We start from the raw sequence: 21,515 nt of genomic DNA, 5'->3' as shown, positions 1-21,515 counted from the left end.
CGCCAATGGTGTCCACATACCAGTTATTCGGTCAGATAATGTATGTACAAAAGGGTGCCGGTCATAGAGTCGAAGATATGTGCGATCTCCCGAATACACGGACTATGCTTCCAACTGATTCATGTGGCTCGGGATATTCCACGGGTCATAGTCCAGATGCACAAACGCGCGGTCGACAGTTGGCACGCTTTCCAGCATGTACTGTAAGCTCTCACCGACGTCATGAGCATCGCGCAAACTCGTCCTCTCGTCCACAACAATGTCCACTTCGACATTGAGGTGATCCCCCGCGTAGTAGGCCTTCAAATCTTGGATTTTGGTGATGATTTCAGAGAACCGCATGGTCATGTACAGCAGGACGCTGTGATCAGTGGGTGAGGCAGCGGCGCCGGTGAGATGGCGGATATGCTTGGCGGCGGTCCCGCTCCAGTTCCAGATGATGTAGACGGAGAGCAGGAGACCACCAAGCGGGTCCAAGAACCACCAATTAGCAAAGAAGCCCACTAATTATCTGTCAGCTCGCGTCGGCAACATATAGAGATATACGACTCACCCAGTGGAAAGAGAATACTGAAAAAGTTGAAGACCACGTCCGTCATGGCGTCCTGCGCTAGGGCCTGAACACCAGTATTCTTGATCAATCGGCACCAAAACCAACAGAGAAGTTTTACCACGACGGTGCTAGTCATGATTAAGATTGCTGGTAGCGAGAGTTTTACCAGTTCGTGGTCTGGACCTAGCAACCGCCCCAACGAGGTGATGGCCACCTGCACAAACGAGGTCGCCATCACTACCGCGAACACCAGGATACTGAGAGGCTCCAGGCGCCGTCGACTGATGGGGTAACGGTACCGGTCCTGACGCTGGACAAGCTTGGTTGTCGTCCACACGATAACTGTACTCAGAAAGTCTAATGCGCCGTCCACCAAACTGGCCAACACGGACATAGAACTCGTCAAACTCATGACGGCGATTTTGGCACCCAGCAAGAACACATTGGCGAGCAAGTTGATATAGATGGCGACGGTGACGATGCGATCGCCGCTGTTGACGTGCTCAGCAGCATCCGGGGAAGGGATTTCGGGAAACGGGGGGTCCTCCTCGATGGTTGGCGGTAGCAGCGGTGACCGTTCGTTTGGAACACGGTATAGGTTGCGTGGAGTCCTTTTGATCTTCCGGGTTGAGGTGTCTGCAGGTGGTCCCTCACCATTCTGCCCTCGGCCCCTGCTCGAGAGGTGGGCGACTTTATCGTGATCATGATTGTATTCATCTATCAATTGGTGTGGCAGCGACGAGTCCAGTAATTGATCGATGTATAGATACTGTGACACGAGCTCATTGGTGCGTTCGTAGTATTTCCGCCTGCGAGTGTCAGTTGGGCCGGACGATGTTGAGGGTGTACGAACGTCGACGTACAGGTGTTTCTTCATGCTTTTCAGCTCCTCGGGGCATTTATAATAGCGATGCCTGTCCTACCAGTTAAACATATGACACATGTTCGAGATGCGAGGTCTCGTACCATTGGTACATCGGATTACTTGCTCCGATCAAGGCCATTCCTCTGAGAGAGACTGGAAGACTTTCGCGTCTGCTCCGGAAGGGCGCTCCATCACCATGCTCAACGACGTACTCATCCCGAGCAGTAGCAGGCGGGAGTGAAAGCGATCGCTGGCGAAGTAGTCCTGGGAGATTATGGCCCCGTGTTGATAGGATCTCCCGCTCAGGTTCGAGGCTGGGTCTCCGAGCTGGGGTCCAGGCTTCGGAGGTGGTGGGAGACTGTGAAGGCGACAGTGGAGATGCCGCATTTGGGTACATTGTGAATCATTGCTGATTCCAGCTTCCCATTATCGAGCTATAATCTTGAGAAATGATGAACAAGATGATATCTGGGAGTTGTTGAATTAATTGTTGATGATGGTTCCTCCTCCGCTGACGTCACGCGTCCCAGTGCCACGTGATGATTCAATATACTCGTACCTTAATATCCATGGATAATTCATTTCTTGGGTGAAACTAATGGTGATTAATGGTGTCGGATCCTTTAAATATGCATCGATAAAAGGGCTAGACATGGAGTCTTGAGATTTGTTGTAGAGTTTTGATTGCTCAATGAAAGCTATGAAGCAAGATATATATCCATGATGCAAGTATGTACAAGACACCCTCCCTTCTCACCAGTCGGACCCGTCCGTGCAACAATAACTCATACCATTAAATTATTAATAAAACATACAGATGCCGTCCCAGTCTTACATGTACTGCCAAGCGGCTGCAGTCTGTCCCTCAGAAGGAGTCCAGGCAATAGCGGCCGCATCGAATCCGAGGCAGTCGGCGACATTGCCAGTGGGAACGGTCGCGGAGCTGATGGCAGCAAAGACCTGGTAGGGAGCAGGAGCATCGCCCTGAGTAGGGCAAGCCATGAAGCCGGTGGCGCCCAGGCCGCTGAAGTTCCAGTGGCCGAATGGGTCACCGGAAGTGTAGGAGAAACCCTCGACGGTGGAGCCAGGGGGCATGTTGGCGGAGTGAGCGATGGTGAACTTGACGGCACCAGAGGGGTCAACGTAGATTTGCTGGCCACCGGGGACCGAGACATCCTATGAAAGATTAGTGAGATTCGTAGCAATACCATGGTAGAGAGGTGAAAGACTCACCAAAGCGTTGGTATAAAGAACAGTTTGAGTGCCGTCGGGGCAGGCACCCTGCTGCTTAACGACGTCAGGGCAGTAGGTTGTGGTCTCGCCGCCCAGCCAAAAGCTGTTTCTGGAAGCGGTCATGCCGAGAAAGTGGATGGGAGAGGCGGAGCGGAGGGCCATGACCTGGAAGGGACCATTGTCACTGGCCGGGGCAGTGGGCAGGCTCTTGGCTCCGACGAGGAGAGAGCCAACAGAGGCAATGGTAGAGAGCTTCATGATGGATGTAGTGGTGCGGGTGAGGATTTTGGAACCTGGAGTTTCAAGGATGTAGAAAGGATAGATGATGTTGTGATGAGGATGAGAATCGAGAGGTTTGGATGGGGAGATGCTGTCTTTATACTATGACAGAGACTCACTACGAGTGCCTCCGGAATATTGATGCCCTTTAGTCGATGTAACCTGAGTGAGACAAGCCTCTGCTGGTCTGAAGTACTTCATCCACTATCTACGGAGCACTCTCAGTCTAGTACTGTGGATTGAGGTCCTAAACCACACACTAGTACTAGGGGACCCGCGGGGAGACATACATGATTGGTAACCTTTTTACCTCTGCTGCTAGATAGCTTCAACTTGGAGCTTTTGAGGTTGGATATGATGATTCCGAAGGTGGTTCTCTCGCCATGGGTGTCTCTTGCTTCCAAGTACATTCTTCAGTCTTCCTGGGCGAAGTACAAGATTAGCAGATGATTGGTCAAGTGTTACTTTGTACGTGATGGCTTGAATGCTTTAATCCTCCAATGGAATCCGCAGTTACCCATATCCCCGCAACTTATCTACACCTAGACAGGAAATGATCCTCACTGACACTCCTATATATAGCCTCGGTTATTCCAAGGCACAATTTGATTGGCTGATATGTTTCAGGTCGACATCATCGTGCAGATCTGCAGCTTGTCATTATTCAGGTGACCAGGGGCAGACAGGTTCATTCTCTGTCATAGTTAAATAACAGCAATAGTAACACGAACCTGGTCTATATAGAGCAGACTGGAGTAAGACATGTTTCTCTTCGAGTGGTCCCCATATATCCCCCGGCTTGCTGCCAAGCACCTGACTCTTTCGAATCCACGACAAAGGTTGGGAACCGAAGCGGCGAAGAACATACCGATCTGTTCTTCCGTCGAAGATGACAGAGCCATCAATGTGGTGGTATTCTCACGGTGCCCCTTGCTGACCAGCTGATCGATAGTGCAACCCGTCCAATTTCCACCGTATATGCCTACCGGATTATTACTTATATGATAATGATTACTATTCATCTTACCAACGATTTATAACAGGGCAAGAATAGTTACATTCCCACACTTTGATGGCGGCCTCTCCGTCGGCAACAGCCGCAACCGGTGGGACCCGTCCAGTCACCACTAAATGAAGGTCTTCTCAATTGTGCGGGTAGGATCGGTCTTCTCTGGGTCCTGGCCCCGTCGAGAGACAATGGCGTGTTCATACGCTGAGGTCAGACCATGGCGACCCTTGCCTTGCTGCATTGTCGAACCACCTCTATAATTGCCTGTGGGGGGTCCATCCTTGCTTCACTGTTTCACCCGTGGGACTACTCATTGACCTCATACATGCATGGAGCAGTTGTTCTTAGCGCCTCTACAGGAGGTCAGTCCACCCAACAGGGTAATCGTATTCGGACAGTTTACAAGTGGAAGACCCAAGTGTTGCAGGCCAATCTGGATACAATCGGAAACCATCTGGTCTGGTCAATTCGGACTGTGTCCGGCAGTGATGCTTACATAGGAGCAGAATTCAAAAGGTCAATGTCCTTGGGGATCAGCGGATGATGCTAAGCAGACATCGAGGCATCTGGTGATTGCTAGACTGGAGTGTCTCTGGATTAGTTGGACTGTTTCAGACTTGCCAGATAGCTGGTCTTCTGCAATGTCCATACGCATAGTTCGACATAAATTAGTTACATTCACCAGCGTGCGTGGAACTCGCACCGCCGAGTGAGTAGGTCCATTGATCTCTCGGAATTCCAGCTCGATAGCAAACTCAGTGAGTGCGATGACCCAGGCAGCAGCCAGATTAACTATGTTGGATGTGTTCATGGGTTTTGCTGGAATAGTCGCAGACATCAACGTTCGTGATTGTGCAGTCTGGATCTATACAGGGCGAACATATCCTTCCATATTCCAGCAACACCGTCCGATCGAGGAGACGTCTCTACTTGTGACCTAAAATTCTATGCATATGGATGCTGCACAGCTACCTGGCTGAACTCTGGGGCAGATTCTTCAATATTGTCCTTCAGCGGTTGTCGACAGTGCGTACGAAATTCGTCCGCATACAGTGCATAGGTATAAATGGATACCTGAATAAATTGATGCCATCTGGACCGTCCATTCCAGCCATGGCTCTGCATATGCGCTGACAGTTCCTTGAGTTCCCTGGCTGCGTTCCGAGTCAGTCAGCAGACGTTCCAATGACCTTTCGCACTGGGATCGCAGATTTTGTCCATCCTGGTAGAAGTTTCAGAGATCTCCAAAATCGAGTTGCTTTTCTTGTTGCGTATGTCTAATCATTTACTATCGTTGATAACAATTGATGGTGATAGCTCAGCCCAGCTGACATCTAGAGATAACCCGCTTTGAGGGTTATTCCCCGTAGACGATCATGTCTACCTTCGGATCGCATATGTCTTTTGGACTTGGAGAAACAAGTACCAGGATTGGCACGGCAGTACTTGTTATCCCACTCATTTTTTGATCCAAGAAAACTGGAGCTAGACAGGGAGACAAGAGAATATTAGTTAGGTTTAGCGTCTCAGACCCTTGTCATGAGCGGATATATAGCCCAGGTGTGCTAAACTGATAAATTACTAGGTTTTATCATACCCCTGCCTCCCGCTGAATCTTCACGCTTCCATTGGAGTCACTGGGGAAATCAAGAACACCAAAGACACCATGCATCGCACAATATCCACCTTGGAAATAAAGCTCGTCAAGTCGGGGGACATTTCCGCAATTACTGAGCTCTGGTATAATGCCTTCAACATCCCGCAGAATCTGAAGATGTTTCCAGATACCCCAGGAGTCCGGCAGTGGTGGAATGAAGCACATCGGAAGGATATACTGCATAACCCACACAGAAGGTATCTCAAGGTGGTGATGTCGCTTCGCCTGGTTTTATAGTCGCATATGCCGAATGGGATCTGAATCCGCAGCAAAGTGGACCGCAATTTCCCCCCTGGCATGAGGAATCCGATCATCAGGCTTGCGATTCGCTCTTCGGGATGCTTGACAAAGAGCGAAACAAGTTCTTCGGAGAAAAGCAGTTCTATTGTGGGAAGCCGAACTTTCGATAAAGAGGAGCAGCAGCTTGGTGCGCATCCACATAAGCAGGAACCCCTTCTTCGTCAGCCCAATCACAGCCCCATTGGATCAGCATAGATCCAGCGCCCTGTCGTCGCTAGTCTGGATGAGTCACCAGCATGTCAAGATCTAATCTAATAAGTCAAAATTTGTCAACAGAGTCGGAGTCAAACACCGTGAGCGAACGGATGTCGAGGTCGATCTACAAGGGGCTCTTCCGATGGTTAGAGAGTCACAATTGAAGAATTAAGGTTCGCGTGTCCTGCGAAGGAAGGACTCTCGCGAAAAGATCGATTTATAAGTGAAGATATAGACGAATCGATCTGTCTTCTCTTCTATCCGAGTGATATAGATCAGCCTCCTATCGGTCGCATCTCCAACTCTTCCCTTACACTCCACTCTTGCGTTCGATGTATGATCAGTTGCTGTGAGTTATAACTCTCTAGAGACTGTGTGGTCATAGCCCCATCTAACTCATTCTCCTTGTTTGGGGTGTCTGGATGTGCTTGTTTCGGTCTTTTTGTAGTACGATGTTCCAGGAGTCCCTGCGACACCCTGGCCCCAACCCGTATTAAAGGCAATAATAAATGGCTTCAGGCACGGAACCGTTGCTAGCATGATGCTAGAGTGCAATAGAACCTCTGTCGCAATCAGTGTGGGGGCCAGAGACAAGGGAGGGTCTCTCTCTCGGATCGCGGTATTGAGGTAGGATTGGCGGACTATCGTCAAAATGATCACTCTGACAATAACGGAAATCTGGTTAATTCTTTAGTCCAGCGCATTGGGAGACTTGACATACACTATCCGAGTACCAAAAGCGAAGATGACAGTCATTTTGTCTTTTCGACGCATCTGAAGGGCCCATACGAGGGACACGCTAAGAGGAACGAGGAGAGCCTCGGTTAGGACGTCAAAGGCTGTAATTGCTTCCGAAGCAGTACTCTATATCATGATTCTCAGCTCTGTCCATGATGTCCGGCCACACTTGAGAGGAGCTTACAAGATTACGGCAGTGAATTTCCGCGAACCACAGGTATCTCGCGGGGCAGCTCAGGGCTACTGCCAGAATGGAAGCGATGCACCAGAGACTCGTGATAAGAAGGCTGGCTTTGCAAGCAAGCGATACACCTTTTCTCGACCGAGTCGTCGTAAAAGACTGCAAACTGATATCTTCGCTAAACCATGACCGGCGAACAACAGAATATTTGCCGTATACAACGCCTACAGAAGTAAGTTATGAGCAAAAAATTCGTAATATTCTGCAAATCTACAACGTAGGCAAACACACCTCCCCAGCCTTTTCAAGTTCGGAGTCGGAACTGGCCTGATGCGATCTGCCTAGGCTATGGGAAAGTCCATTCATAATTATCACCACATGGACTATCCCAATAGCCTTGGTCGCAAGACCGTCAGTGCGTTTAGTACACTTCAATCTGCCCAAGTTTAATCTTTGAGGCTTGACTTACGCCGGCAGAGAAAGCAGCCCAGTCATCCATTCCCAATGGCCCATTCATGGTGAGCCTCATATAGAGACGGATCAAGCAGACAATGACCATCCATGACATGAACAGTGTTGCTGCAACCGCAATTGAACCGGATTGATCCGTTGCTGTTATCACGAAGGGCGCGTCACCCGTCATATTGGGTGTCTTCTATGATGGAACAGAAACGCAAACTTCTCTAGAGGTTGATATAAGTACAAACAGACATGGTTGAGGCCGGAAGAAGAAGTACAAATGGAGTTTTGATATTATTCAGCCATTGCAAGGATGATATCCCTTCTCGAGAATGAGTGTTCTCGGATTTGGATACGATGGGCAGCGTTGCAATCTCGGGACCCGCGGCCCAACCTCGAGCTGTCTTCCTCAAACAGCCTAACAGGGGTTGTAATATACAGTTAATCTTCTGGAGAGATAGTCGAGTGATCGACCATTTTTGGACCGAAAATTCCCTGTAAAGGACGCACCTAGAAGGAAATGGCCACTGATTCAGACAAGACGAGGAGCCGTCACAACACCGTCGCGGAGACTAGGCAGGGGTTCAGCCAACCATTAGCTGGCTTTATATCAAATGGTCATTGTGTGCAATAAGATGTCTGGGACGGGAGAAAACACAGACACGACCCCTGCAAGGCCCTACAGGAGAGTAGGCTCAGGATTGGACTTGGTCGTATTTGTCCGGCTTGATATGACGACGAACACTATACCCTTGCTTAGCACAATTGAGTGCGGTGAGAACTTCTGCACTATGGTGGTTCAATCAATTCTGCACCGACATCTGGCGCCCCTGAACATTCATCTGTTTTCTATTCTCTCTTTCTAACATCCACAATTACCATTCGCGGTTCTTTTGTTTGTTCGTCGACTTCAGTCGGAAATGGTTGCCTATCGAATCAGGATGTGGGCGAAAAATAAGTCAGCGGTCTATACCACTGCCCATGAAGATGGGGTGTCTGCAAAGATGGGAACAGCGCAAGATCGTAAAGATATGCGGCGAGTGGGAAGGCAGCAGGAATTGAATGTATAGGACAACATCTAACAGCACCGAGTATTGGCTGAATACGAGTAGCGCAATTTCCGATTTCTGTCAGTTCTTGGGTTTACGGCGGTGTTGATGTGTACCTGGGAAGCAGTTCTCTTGTCTGTTTCTCCCCCGTCAGCTCGAAAACGTGAGATGAGGAGGAATACTGATCGAAATAGTGGTGCATCCAATGGCTTGATCAATGGCGGCAAGGGAGGCATGATATACACTTATTTAGGAGTTGTCGCCGGTTTCACCTTTGTCATTCTCTCCATGGCTGAAATGGCATCCATGTATTCCCTTACAATGATTCTCTTTCCACAGGCGCACTGCTAAGGGACTAATAGGGCTCCAACATCCGGTGGCCAATATCACTGGGTATCCGAATTTGCACCTCCCAGTTGTCAGTGCATATTGAGCTACATAACCGGCTGGGTCTGCGTGCTTGGATGGCACACTGGAATTGCCGGATGTTGCTATACAGTCGCCAACATGATGGTCGGGGTGGTCGCCATCAATTACCCCGATACCTATATCTACGAGCCATGGCATGTCACACTGCTGGTCATTGCAGTGGCGCTGGTTGCGTTGCTGTTCAACACCTTGCTGGCGCAGAAACTGCCCTTGATCGAGGGGATCATCTTGGTTATCCATTGCTTTGGATTCTTTGGCATTTTGATTCCTCTTTGGGTGCTTTCGCCGAGACCGACAGCACCGGAAGTTTTTGGATCCATCGAAGATCGAGGCGGCTGGGGAAATAACGGTCTTGCTTGTCTGGTTGGGTTGGTCGGACCCATTTATGCCTTGATCGGTACGTTCGGGTATCCCAAGATACGCGAGGTGTCATCTGCTGACAATAAGTACAAATCAAAGGCCCTGACTCAGCCGTCCACATGTGTAGGTGTATTCCGAGCCCCCACAGATGATAGACAACTGATGTGATGAATTAGCTGAAGAGATCCGTGACGCATCGCGAGTTCTCCCCCTTGGCATGATCTGGACGCTTATCCTCAACGGATCTACTGGCTTTGTCATGATCGTTACACTCGCCTTCTGCGTTGGGGATATTGACCATGTGCTGGAATCCCAGACAGGTTTTGCATTCATCCAAGTCTTCCTCAACTCGACAGGATCCGTCAGAGCTGCTACTGGGATGACAGTGGTCATCATGGCCATGCAGTTCTGCGCAGCCATCAGCAACGTTGCCACCACATCTCGCCAGGTCTATGCTTTTGCACGAGACAAGGGGCTTCCATTCTCGGATTTTCTGTCAAAGGTCGGTGTTTTCCCCAGTGGATGGTGGATGGTGTTAATGACGACTCGCAGGTCAACCCGACTTTCACCGTCCCCCTGAACGCGTTATGCGTGAGCTTGGTCATTGTCTCCCTTCTCTCCCTGATTAATATTGGATCGTCCGTGGCCTTCAATGCCATCATGTCTCTAGGCACGGCGGCTCTCCTTTCCTCATACATCATCTCCATCACCTGCGTTCGCCTGCGTCGCTGGCGCCACCAGCCTCTACCTCCCGCCCGCTGGAGCATGGGGAGATTTACTCCCTTTGTCGACACCGTCTCCATTCTGGTTCTGATCATCATCTGGGTCTTTAGCTTCTTCCCTCTAACCGAGAAGGTCAATCCAACCACAATGAATTGGAGCGTGGTAATATTCGGAGGCGTCATTCTAGTCTCTCTGGTGTATTACCAATTACATGCGAAAAAGGTATATAAAGGGCCGGTGACAAGAGTGAATGTGATGGCCGAATGATGATCCGCAGCCAAAGTATTTTATGCCTGCCTCCACCATAGGTTGATTGAGATGCATAGTGAATCGATCTGATATCAATCGCGCCCTGGTGTTACTCTACAAGGGTCGGTCAGTAATTCTGGCTTTTCAGTGAACAGTCGGCGAGTGTTCGTAAAACAATGCTAAAGAGTGCGTAGTGTCAGGGAGAGAACTGCTTGTCACTGCCTGAGGCATCAAGTCTTGTCTCCTGGGCACGTGCTCTGCTCTTGTGAGCCGCCGTCTCAATTCCTCCCAGCATCAACTGGCAGAATTATCGTTCAGCCGTCAACCATCCATAATCCATCATCTTGCCCTTTAATGGCTGGCAGAAGTCCCGGTAACAACCCTCAGAGCCTCCGTTTGCCTCGCAGACGCGATGGCTGCTCCGAATGCCGACGCAAAAAAGTGAAAGTATGTCCATGTGACTGCCCTCAATAACTGCTCTCGCTCATCTACAATAGTGTGACCTCCGGAGGCCAGTGTGCTCTAGATGCATCCGATTCCCTAAAGAGTGCAGATATGACTCCAGCTTTGTCGCTGTTCGGAGTCACTGTAGAAAATCATCTCCAGTGCGTGGCAAGTCGAGAAACCCATCACCAGCCGAAAGGAGCGTCATACCACTCCGAGCATCGCTCAATCCATTGGCGTGTCTGACACCCACCGACTCTCACTTTTTCATGCATCACTTTGCTACTCAGACGATTCGAGTTCTTTTCCCTCTTGCCCCGCCTGTCTTTGGTCAGACATTGGTGGCCACTGCGCTGGAAACGCCGCATCTTCTGCACGCACTTCTCGCAGCTTCGTGCAGTCATCACGCTCGGCTTGTCCAGGAACCTTCAGCTAGTCAACTGACAATCTTGAAATTTACCGACCTCGCAGTTACGGGTCTCCGTGCTGCACTGGCTGATCCTACCGAGACTCTCAAGCCTGAAACCGCCATGACAGCGATGGTATTATGTACCAATGATGTGTGTAATGGCAATGCTCGAACTTGGAAGGTCCATTTGTCTGGGGTAATGCAATTACTCACGGCCTTGCTTGAGAGGCAGAGGACAGCCGACGGTGATACTGACCCGTTTTCGTTGTGTCTTCTCAAGTGGTTCGCTACTCTCGACATCCTGGCGGGCCTCTCAGGCACACATGAAGGATGTGTCAACGATGGGCAGTACTGGAACCTGACTCGGAATCCCAATTGCGGCAATGGCCACGTTGATGAGATCTGTGGCTACTCAACCCAGCTAATGCCTCTGCTGGCGCGAATCGGACAGCTGGCGCGGCGGAATGTGCATGAGCAGTCAATATTAGAAACCTTTACTGAGCCATCCTCCGCCCTTTCCGAGGAATTGACACATGACGCGCAGGATCTGGAGAGGAGAATACTCTCCATTGCCAACCAGGCTCCATCAGCGGCCACGCTCGCCTCCCATGATCAAGTGCTCGCATCTGAACTGCACAACACACATCTCACCTTCATCCACTCCGCACTTTTGCATCTCTATCGCCGAGTCGAACTGCTACCTAAACGTCATGCTAAGGTCAGGGCGCAGGTCGCGGCCATTCTTGACAACGTCCAGGCAATCAGACCATTCTCCCCGGCAAATGTCCTCATCCTGTGGCCCATTTTTAGCGCCGGTTGTGAGACCAATGATCTTCGAGAGCGCCAAGCTATCCAAACAAGGATGGTGAATATGCAGACCATGGGTATGGGGAACTTTACTAGAGCAAGGGATGCTCTTGCTCGTTATTGGGAGTCGGGCGCATCCTCGCGCTGGGACGTCTACTTTTCGCAGTCTGGGCTGGAACTAGTTCTCTTCTGAACACACTTTATACTACCTTCGTCTCACCATCTCACTGGTAAACCATGGACAACAGATATCATTTCGTGTGACATTGCGATGATTTCCTACTTGATGCAAGTGCATAGATTTGTCATTCTTGTTGTGCTCTATCAGTTGGCAGTTGCGTCTATCTTCTTCACTGCTCCTCAAATAGCCACTGGCAGAGAGTGATAAGCATCGGCCATGAATTTCCGCAACGCTTCCAGACCATCATTCAAGACCTGACGTTCGCATACATAGCCGATGCGGACATATCCCTTGAAGTTTGTGTCTTCTCCGAAGCACCTGCTGCCTGGCACAAACATCACTCCAAACTCCTCTTGCAAGCGCTTGCAGAACTCCACATCATCAATCGCAAGGTTGTCCTTATTTACGAACTTGATGAACGCTGTGGTGCCCGCATGTGGTCGGGCCCATCGCGTAGCCCAGGCGAATTCCTTCACGAAGCCATCGAGCAGATCGAGATTGCCTCTTGCCAGGTCGAGGTTACGCTTGAGAATATTACTCACAGTTGGCTCTGATAATGCGCATGTAGCAATCCGGTCATCGATCTGACTGACCGAAATCAAGGTGTAGTCGCGAGCTGTCGCACACTGCTCTATGATTTCCCGGCTTCTGGATGCAATCCAGCCCACTCGAATCCCGGCCAAACTGAAAGCCTTGCTCATTGAGCTCGTGGCAACGGTCTTCTCATAATTGAAGGAGAGTATGGAAGGCGGCTCGTCCTGCCCCTCTTGCAGGGAGTGGAAAAGCGGCCGGTACACCTCATCACTATGAATGATGATACCATGCTGACGCGCAATATCTACAATCTCCTGCAGCACTTCACGGCTCAGGACAGCTCCGGTTGGATTCTGAGGGTTGCTATGACTTTGTCAGGTCCACTTTCACTTCACGTCGGAGTAACTTAGTGGCTGCTAGAGTACTCACTTAATGATGATGACTTTGGTATTCGGTCTGATCAGCGATCTCAGATCGTCCAAGTTGACCTGCCATCCATTCTGGTCATCTGCTCTCCAAAGGCTGACATCCGCGCCGAAGGACTCGGGGACGGAGTAGAGCTGTTGGTAGGTGGGATAGTGGCAGATGACATGGTCACCCGGAGCAACATTGGTATATAGAGCCAGGAAGTTGGCCTGGATAGCGCCGTTCGTTACAAGAATGTTGTCTTTTGACAATGGCTCACATTGGTCGTCGCGATACAGGTTGGCGATGTTTGAGCGCAAGGCATCACTGCCCCGGATTGCCCCATAGGTTTGTTTCTGGGAGAAGTCGATAAGGCTAGCTCTGTCCTTGTTCCCCGCGAAGGCCAAAATATCGTCGAGTGAGACGGAGGCACAGCAGGTCTCAGCAAGATTATGAGTCGCCCATGTCTCGTGCTCGTCCATCCACTGTGAAAAGTCAGCCATCAACTCCTGCGGCCTGACATTGATTTACTCACCTTTTCTACAGCGAAGTCTTTGATGTGTCCCATTGTGCTGCTGTCTTATAGGGGATTGTGAGTTACAACTGAGTCTGGATGAAGAAGAAGGTGGAAGAGAAGCAGGAAGAAGAATTTATATCTGTAAGCAACTGCAATGGTCTCAAGGAAATATGGAGAACCCGTCGTTTGGTGCCTCCCGTCGGCTCCATCGCTTGGCACGTCGTGATTGGTTGAATCGCCTTGATTACCCGAAACGGAAATCCTGTATCCCCACGGAAGTGAGAGCCAGTCCTAGCTCCGTCCTCAGTGTATAAATGCGTCAGAGCCGTTGTTGGTCTTCGTATTCAACAAGTTCTGCCTTTCTCATTGATCTTCAATGTCTTCAACAACACCTTATATCGATTTACTGAAAGGGTCGCCCGCCACGGCGCTTCTTCCCACCCAGCGCCTAAGGGATGCTGCGGTAGCAGCCTTGTCGAAGCCGGAAGTCACAGTAACCGGCTTGGACTACGGGCCGGATGAAGGTCACTTTCCACTCAGGACTCACCTTGCCGAGTGGCTGACGGCATACTACAAACCCTCTAAGCCAATTCAAGCGGATCGCATCTGCATAACCGGAGGAGCGAGCCAGAACTTGTCGAATATCCTGCAAGTTTTTACTGATCCATCGCAAACAAGGCACATATGGATGCCACAGGCGACTTATCATCTTGCATTTAGGATTTTTGAGGATGCAGGGTTCTACGGGAGGTTAAGGGCTGTTCCTGAGGATGAGGAGGGGATGGACATGGGGTTTCTTGAACATGATCTCGCTAATGACGAGGCAGTTGCAGATAGGGTCAGCTGAAGATACACCTTCAAACCAATCATCCAAGGCTAACTTCCAATAGGGAGTGAAATACAAGCGTGATGAACGCTACAGGAAGATATTCAAACAGGTCATTTACTGCGTGCCCAATTTTTCCAATCCCACAGGCGTCACCATGTCTCTTAGGAGGCGAGAGGCTCTCGTCCGTTTAGCTCGCAAATTCAATGCTCTAGTAATTTGCGACGACGTCTACGACTTTCTACACTGGTCTGCCGCTCATTCTTCAGATAATGGAAATTCATGGAGATCCACGCTCCCTCGCGTCCTGGATTTAGATCGCACGCTTGATGGTGGACCACGGGATATCTTCGGTAACGTCGTCAGTAGTGGGACATTTAGCAAGATCGTTGCCCCTGGCTGTCGCGTTGGATGGGCCGAGGGAGAGCCTCAACTAGTTTATGGCTTGTCACAAGTGTACGTTCTGTCTACCGACTATGACTGTCCTCTTGGCTAAACGGGAATCACTCAGAGGCTCTACAGTGTCAGGCGGCCCTCCATCCCAACTCATGTCGACCTTCATTGATGAAATGCTTCAAGATGGTTCTGTCACGAAGCAAATAAAAGAGGTGTTAATCCCGGCATACTCTCGCCGACACTCCATTATGATATCGGCGGTCAAGGAGAGACTGTCTCCTCTTGGAGTGGAGATACATACAGATGCAAGTGACCCATTGTATGCTGGAGGCGTTTTTGTCTGGGTCAGGTTACCCCGGCCACTCACTGCTCCCAATGTCACCGAAAGAGCACTGCGGGAGGAGAATCTGATCGTCGGCAATGGTGACATTTTTGTCGTCCCTGGTGATCAATCTTCATCTCAACATGAATGTTTGAGGCTTTGCTTTGCTTGGGAGGACGAAACTGATTTGACCGAGGGAGTCAGGCGGTTAGAGAAGGTGCTGATCAGGATGCTTAATGAAGTAAAGAGCTGAAAGAAGTTAAATACTGCTAATAGATTGGTGATCTCTATGTATATTATGGTCCGTCCGACCCCATTATGTTCCTCAGAAGCCATGCGCAGAGATGTTGCCAATGTAGTCATCGCTCTTCCACCTCACTTGAGTAATGATGGCTATATTTCTTAAGTCATAGAAGGCGAGCAGCCAATAGCTGCAGAGCTCCTCTATAAACTAGTAGTGCTGTGTCTGAGAATATTAGTTCTTTAACATCAGGGAATACAACATTGTCTTTAATGAGCCCTGAATGCAAGTCAGCGAGCGGGAGTCATGAACATACCGAGATTTGCTCCAATATCGCACTCATGGTGTCTGGATATACCTCATAGTCAGGTTCTGCGTCAAGCTCCTCAGTACAATGACCTTGAATCCGTGGAATGTATTTCTTATGGCAGCCCAAGAATAGATGGAGCGATCGTAGTCTTGGAAACTTCAGGCCATTAAAATCCTCATTGCTATCGTCATTTTGATCCACCACCGTATAAGAAATGCCTATTCTAGGAAGTTGGCGTAGAACTGACGACGATCTGGTGCAATAGACCGGAAATGATCTGGGAAAGTACGCCACCACAAGGGCGGATGGATGGCTTTCCAGAGGATGCGCATCGCTTCGTGATACCAGGTTTGATTAACTAGACCACAGCACAGAAGGGTACAACTTCTCGAACACTTCCCGTTGTAGGAGCTGTCGCAGTCATATGGCTCTTCCCTGCCCACCCGATGATAGAACAGCGGATTTCAGGGAGAAGTAAGGCGCGCTGGGTGGCTGTCATAGTGAACCAATAGATAGTATTCGTGCTTTAATATCGAAAGTGCATGGCATATCACCATGAATAGATAGAGGTAGTCTCATTGATTGATGTTTTCATCTATAGCGCAGCTTTGTGACTCATCAGCCTAATGCTTCCCCGGGGCTCGTGGAGGGGCAGCCAGCACTACCTCAATGAATACAGTCTACTTTTGTGCAGAGAATGTAAAATAAAGCAGAGAAACTCCATTTATGATGGTTTGCAATGGATATAGCGCAATGGAATCTGACTAGTCGCACATCTGGTTTTATACTGTATATACAAATCCCCTGACAATGTGGAAGTTGCCGAACTCAGCCGGGCAACTCCATATTCACACCAATTTATATATCCCAAGTGTTCAGGCAGAAACATCTTTCCAGAAGACACGCCCCTCCATAATCCGACGCGCTGTTCGATAGACCGTCGCACAGCTTAAACGACCGCTAGGGTCGAAGTCCGCGCCGACTAGCAGATTGCCACTGGCATGGCCTAAGGTAATGCCAGCAGGATCTACTGGTTTGTCGCTTACCACGTCGGCCACAACAGTGCCGGACACTCTGGCGGCCGTCGCAAGAGCCAAAGCGACGGTGATGGGAACGGCTTTATGCGGCTGGCCGACAGAGAGAGCGCGAACCACCAGATCGACATCCTTTGACGTCTGCATCATTCCCGACGTATAAGAATCTGACGGTGACGAAACGAGGCAGATCTTGGGAACACTCCCAGGCACTTCTGTCGGTGTTTCAGCCAGTCCCATCTTCACACCAGCTTGCCGACGGATCGAATCCAACTGTGAGAATAGAGTAGGATGAGCGTCGATCTCATCCGGTGCCAGATTTCCTGGTACTCGCAGGTCAGAAGCACGCACGAAAACACATGGGTTGCCCACGTCGATACATGATGCGGGAATGTCGTCAAAGCAATCGATACCCTTCCCAGTTGGCAGCAACTTGCCCGTCCTTGAGCCTGCAGGGTCAATAAAATCGAGTCGGATTCGAGCGCCTGTACCGGCCACGCCATCGATAGCAAAATCACCAGCTGCTGCCGCCTCCCCGTCCACTACAGGGAACGTGGATCGGATGACCTTTCCCGTGTTGGTATTGAATATTCGCACAGATACAACGTTGGCGTCGTCAGCCACGGGAAAGAGACCAGTATCGACTGCATATGGCCCAACCGCGCTAATCATATTCCCACAGTTGCTGGAATAATCGACATCCATGTTCTTCACCCCTAGCGAAACAAAGGTGTACTCAACATCAGCATTCGGCCGGTCGGATTTGCTGACCACGCACACCTTGGACAGACTGGAGATGCCACCCCCCATTCCGTCTAGCTGGCGTCCATATGGATCGGGACTCCCGATGGTACCGCGGAAGATGTCATCCCACTGCTGTTGTTCCGACGGTAGATCCTCTTTTCGGAAGAAGATGGCGCGCGATGTCCCCCCGCGGTAATATGCTGCTGGAATGCTGTTTTGTTTTTTGGATAATGGAGCTGTGCTAGATATGAATTGTCGATGTACTTTTACATTCTGGTTGCGTAGTTTAGAGGGATGAAGTAGCCGTCTGAGGGGTCTAGACACCATCATAAATCACATGCAGAGAGCTGTTCAATCCCCGTCAAAAGGCATAAAAGTTTATCGGATAGACGGAGTAAAACGATTAGTCGAGCAATATCCCCGGAACGTGTTTGACCTCCAATTGCTGTAGCGACTAAATAGTGGAAGTTGCGAGAGCAGGGCCGCTGCGATAAAAGAGAAGTTCAAGTTGATGTGGTGGGAATCCTCCGATCTCGGCACTTTCCCGTGTCATGTATCTGCCGATGGGTTACAGACATCTAGGGTCATATATGGAGTTTCGACTTTCTAATTACTTTCGCAACGGAAGAATCCTGTTGACTCGACGGAATGTATTTGTCCTGGACAAGATGTGAACAAGGATCTAAAGGCATGCTGCAGGAGCTACGAATCGGCCACATGGCACACTATCGGTCTATCCTCGGATAGCTCCCACTCGGCTTGGCCCTGCTGGACCGACGTGCTGGCCATACTCATCGTACCCTTCTTCTTCATATTCCGCATATTCATCGTAGTCCTCCTCGTAAGCAAAGTGAGCCTCTTCGCTAGCAGCGACGTTCCACGCCGGCGATTGCTGCTCTGACCGCCGTTGAGGTGGCCGAGGTCTCTCGGGCTGTGCAACCTGACCGAACCGTCGATCATAGGATGATACTTCTGCTCCGATCATGGGTTTAGCTCGACCTGCTTGCTGCTGAGACAGTGGAGCCTTGAACGGCGGCTGATACTCCGGGACAGGAGACCGTTCTCTTTGGACCCCCCGTCCACCTGGCGGCATGCTGCCTCTGAATGACCCTCCCCGAGGACCGCCCCTGCCCCTCATCGACCCCCGGGACGAAGGGCCATATCCCCGGCGTTGAGGCTGATGACCCATAGGATGATAGACGGGGCCATCGTCCCACTCGTCCGGATTGTAATCATCGGCCCGCAAGCCCCAGTTGAATGCCTGCTCCACTTCCGTCTCGCCTGTGGTCTCCCAAAGGTAGTTGTCGAATCGTCGGATGGTGTCTGCGACGAGAAGAAAATGCCGGTAGTCCAGGACCGGATTGGTCACAGCGAAATCAACCTGTTTCCCCTCGTCGCTATCTGTATCTCCTTCCTCTTCCGATTCCTTCTGCCACGTGTCCGGCCCGTTTTGAATATCGAAATGCGCAAACGAATAGGCGATCTGGAACGCATTGCGGATCTGTCGACCGTTCCATCGGTGCTGCACATGGTTGTCATAGTGCCACGCAGCATAGTGCAGAATACTCTTCTCGTCGATGTCCAGAATCGGTCCTTGCGGGCTGTGGGGATCCAAGGCGCGTTGTCGGTCTTTCTCCGCTTCGACCTTGCGCAGCTTGCGGATATTGTTCCTGAAGATGGCGAGTGTCTGCTCTCTGTCGAGCGGCCGATAGTACAAACTCACGTGGATCCTCGACTTGAAAGCCTCGTCGATGATCCCTACCCGGTTCGTGGTGAGGAACAGAATCCCGCTGTAGTACTCCAGCATCCGAAGGAAAACTATCCACATCTTCAGCAATGTGAGGCTCACAGACATACTTTCAGAGACCACGTACCTGACACGAGAGCATTGCGGACAAGGTCACTCAAATTTCGACGAGTTAAGAAGATGTCGGCTTCGTCAAGCAAGAGCACGCAGTCCCACCGATGAGCTAGCCGGAAGATTTCCTTTAGATTTGTCTCCACGTCCTGGGCCTGGAATCCAAGATCCCCACAAGTGATGGAAAAGAGAGGCTTCTTGTTTGCCTGGGCCACAGCCTCTGCCGTGGCTGTCTTGCCCACTCCTGGCGCGCCATGCAGGAGAATCACCAGCCCCGAGCCTTTGCCCCGGATTAGGTCCAGGTTCAGCCTCTGCTTCTGGAAGTGCGTCTTGACCAGAGCCCGAACCATCCGCTTGTGCTCCTCATTGATTCGCAGGTTCTTGAAGACATTCTCGGAGGGAGGAATTGGCTGCAAATATTTCACGTCCAGACGCACGAACCGCCGGTCTCGAAAGGCGTAGGCAATAACGCGACCCGGCAGCAGAACAAGGTCTTCAGGATCAATTTGCATCGCATTTCCTGCCATGTATGACCGGAGGAAGTCGTTGGTTTCGAGGTCAAGGTTGCTGATGATCCCAGCAAAGTCTTCGTAAAGCTGCAAGCAGTCGCTCTCCTCCTTCACCAGCTCAAAACCAGGCTCGCATGCCTTGCCATGGCCTTCGTCTGCGGCCTCGCCTTCCGACCCTTCCTCGTCTTCGCTGGTCCACTGATACCAATGGTTGATGGCGACGCTGTCTTCTCCCTCGGGCCAGTCATTCGCTGACCATCCAGTCAGGGTCTGGTCGGATTTCGAGGCGAGATCGCTGTCCGAGTTGTGCCCCTCGACAAAGTCAATCATCACCTGGCCCTCGATATGTTCGGAATTTCCTCGATCCTGCACCTGAGGATTCTGCGTGGGCTCGTTCGTCAGGGTCCACCCCTCATAGTAGAGATGCTTCTCCATTAGTGCCTTTTGGAACAGCTGTCCCACCTCCCGGCGGCTCTCGAGCAGCTTCTCCGCATCCTTATGAAAGCGCAGGGGGTAGATCTGCAGTGTGGTGATGTCCCTTACCCCTTCATACGCCTTGATACTGAACCTTCGAGTGTAGGGCTCATACGACACCCCATTGAAATCGATATAGTAGCTCCAGAGATCCAGTTCCTGGCCGGGGGCCGCAGACATATCGCAGTTATACACTTCCTGGAACTGGTCGCGGCTGATTGTGTGCAGCCGCCAGATATTCTGCGACATGGGAAGGGGTTCCGGCCAGATTTGATCTTGGGTTGTTTCCGAGGGTGATGGCACATAGAGCAGTTCGCCGGGCTGATATGACATCCACAGGTCCGCAAAAGCGATCTTACGTTGCGTCGTGCCGGCAGCTCGCTTCCACAAGGGGACAATCTCATTGTCCATAAAGTCGACAAACAGGCGAACGTGGCGCAGCGCGGTCGCGGAATCTGCGATGGGGCCAATGACCGACTCAGCCGGCGTTCTGATTCGAAAGCTCTCGTCCTCCGGTTCGGAAATGTCTTTGTGGCTGGAGGAGTGTAATTTGGCTGTCCATTGTGTCGCGTCGATCGGGTCTTGATGTGATTCATCGACATTGTCGCCCCAGCGTGACTCCAGAAGCGCCAGACATTCTTTCATCTCCGGAAGATAGTAGTACAATGTTGTAAAAGGCCGGAAGAAGACGCGGGGGCCTCGCTTGGCCCATAGGTCTCGATGGCCCGTCAGTCGGGAAAGCAGGAGGAGCAGCTCGGGCGACTGTATCCGAACCCTCTGGATCCATGTTCCCTCATTCTCCAGCTCGACCGGTGTTTCTGGGTATATAAATCCAAACCGACGACGATTGTTCTCATGCCACACCTCGTTGTAGATGCTGTGGTGACCTTGGAGGACCTCAATGATAGCCAGCCCATCTTCGAGAGAATACCGGTTTTTGAAGTGATGGTAGTCCAGGGTTTGGACTTCTACCTTCCACGGCATTCGCTGGCGTTTCTTCTCCCATTTCTCCTGCTTTTCTTTCTTTATCTGCTCATCTTCCTCAAAACTCAAGTCATCGGCCAGGATCCTTTGCGTCGCGCGCCTGTGTAACAGTCTCTGGGGTCCTGGGGAGAGCTCCCTGCCTGGTGCGTCGGCTGTGGCCATCTTTTCCGATTCTAAGATTAAAATCTCATGGCAGGGAAACCGCACGCATAATCACAGGCTTGCGTGAATATAAAGGAGA

At 50.8% G+C, this 21,515-nt stretch overlaps 9 protein-coding genes across 9 annotated transcripts; 4 read left to right on the top strand and 5 right to left on the bottom strand.

The window, feature by feature from the left end:
• Positions 1–102: 102 nt before the first annotated feature.
• On the bottom strand, positions 103–1,815 carry NFIA_047580 (cation diffusion facilitator family transporter; the record flags this gene model as incomplete). The annotated part of the gene is made up of 4 exons (XM_001257319.1): positions 103–503; positions 554–1,362; positions 1,417–1,467; positions 1,520–1,815. 4 exons carry the CDS (start codon positions 1,813–1,815, stop codon positions 103–105), a joined length of 1,557 nt encoding a protein of 518 aa, XP_001257320.1.
• A 434-nt stretch (positions 1,816–2,249) lies between these two features.
• On the bottom strand, positions 2,250–2,909 carry NFIA_047570 (IgE-binding protein; the record flags this gene model as incomplete). The annotated part of the gene is made up of 2 exons (XM_001257318.1): positions 2,250–2,594; positions 2,652–2,909. 2 exons carry the CDS (start codon positions 2,907–2,909, stop codon positions 2,250–2,252), a joined length of 603 nt encoding a protein of 200 aa, XP_001257319.1.
• Positions 2,910–5,605: 2,696 nt separating this feature from the next.
• NFIA_047560 (uncharacterized protein) lies at positions 5,606–6,091 on the top strand (the record flags this gene model as incomplete). Its single annotated transcript, XM_001257317.1, has 2 exons — positions 5,606–5,793; positions 5,866–6,091. 2 exons carry the CDS (start codon positions 5,606–5,608, stop codon positions 6,089–6,091), a joined length of 414 nt encoding a protein of 137 aa, XP_001257318.1.
• Positions 6,092–8,389: 2,298 nt separating this feature from the next.
• NFIA_047550 (putative amino acid permease) lies at positions 8,390–10,297 on the top strand (the record flags this gene model as incomplete). Its single annotated transcript, XM_001257316.1, has 7 exons — positions 8,390–8,533; positions 8,582–8,652; positions 8,713–8,826; positions 8,881–9,344; positions 9,407–9,430; positions 9,484–9,809; positions 9,860–10,297. 7 exons carry the CDS (start codon positions 8,390–8,392, stop codon positions 10,295–10,297), a joined length of 1,581 nt encoding a protein of 526 aa, XP_001257317.1.
• Positions 10,298–10,992: 695 nt separating this feature from the next.
• NFIA_047540 (transcription factor domain-containing protein) lies at positions 10,993–12,132 on the top strand (the record flags this gene model as incomplete). The annotated part of the gene is made up of 1 exon (XM_001257315.1): positions 10,993–12,132. The coding sequence occupies one exon, from the start codon at positions 10,993–10,995 to the stop codon at positions 12,130–12,132; it is 1,140 nt and encodes a 379-aa protein (XP_001257316.1).
• Positions 12,133–12,299: 167 nt separating this feature from the next.
• NFIA_047530 (putative aminotransferase) lies at positions 12,300–13,627 on the bottom strand (the record flags this gene model as incomplete). Its single annotated transcript, XM_001257314.1, has 3 exons — positions 12,300–13,017; positions 13,084–13,544; positions 13,595–13,627. 3 exons carry the CDS (start codon positions 13,625–13,627, stop codon positions 12,300–12,302), a joined length of 1,212 nt encoding a protein of 403 aa, XP_001257315.1.
• A 325-nt stretch (positions 13,628–13,952) lies between these two features.
• On the top strand, positions 13,953–15,373 carry NFIA_047520 (aminotransferase-like domain-containing protein; the record flags this gene model as incomplete). Its single annotated transcript, XM_001257313.1, has 3 exons — positions 13,953–14,414; positions 14,467–14,858; positions 14,914–15,373. The coding sequence occupies 3 exons, from the start codon at positions 13,953–13,955 to the stop codon at positions 15,371–15,373; spliced, it is 1,314 nt and encodes a 437-aa protein (XP_001257314.1).
• A 1,173-nt stretch (positions 15,374–16,546) lies between these two features.
• NFIA_047510 (DUF453 domain protein) lies at positions 16,547–17,776 on the bottom strand (the record flags this gene model as incomplete). The annotated part of the gene is made up of 1 exon (XM_001257312.1): positions 16,547–17,776. The coding sequence occupies one exon, from the start codon at positions 17,774–17,776 to the stop codon at positions 16,547–16,549; it is 1,230 nt and encodes a 409-aa protein (XP_001257313.1).
• Positions 17,777–18,182: 406 nt separating this feature from the next.
• Positions 18,183–21,436, bottom strand: NFIA_047500 (ATP-binding protein; the record flags this gene model as incomplete). The annotated part of the gene is made up of 2 exons (XM_001257311.1): positions 18,183–19,267; positions 19,324–21,436. The coding sequence occupies 2 exons, from the start codon at positions 21,434–21,436 to the stop codon at positions 18,183–18,185; spliced, it is 3,198 nt and encodes a 1,065-aa protein (XP_001257312.1).
• Positions 21,437–21,515: the final 79 nt, after the last annotated feature.

Source organism: Aspergillus fischeri, genomic scaffold (genome assembly GCF_000149645.3).
Source record: "Aspergillus fischeri NRRL 181 1099437636266 genomic scaffold, whole genome shotgun sequence".
Taxonomy (NCBI): domain Eukaryota; kingdom Fungi; phylum Ascomycota; class Eurotiomycetes; order Eurotiales; family Aspergillaceae; genus Aspergillus; species Aspergillus fischeri.
This window is presented reverse-complemented; position numbering and strand designations above follow the sequence as displayed.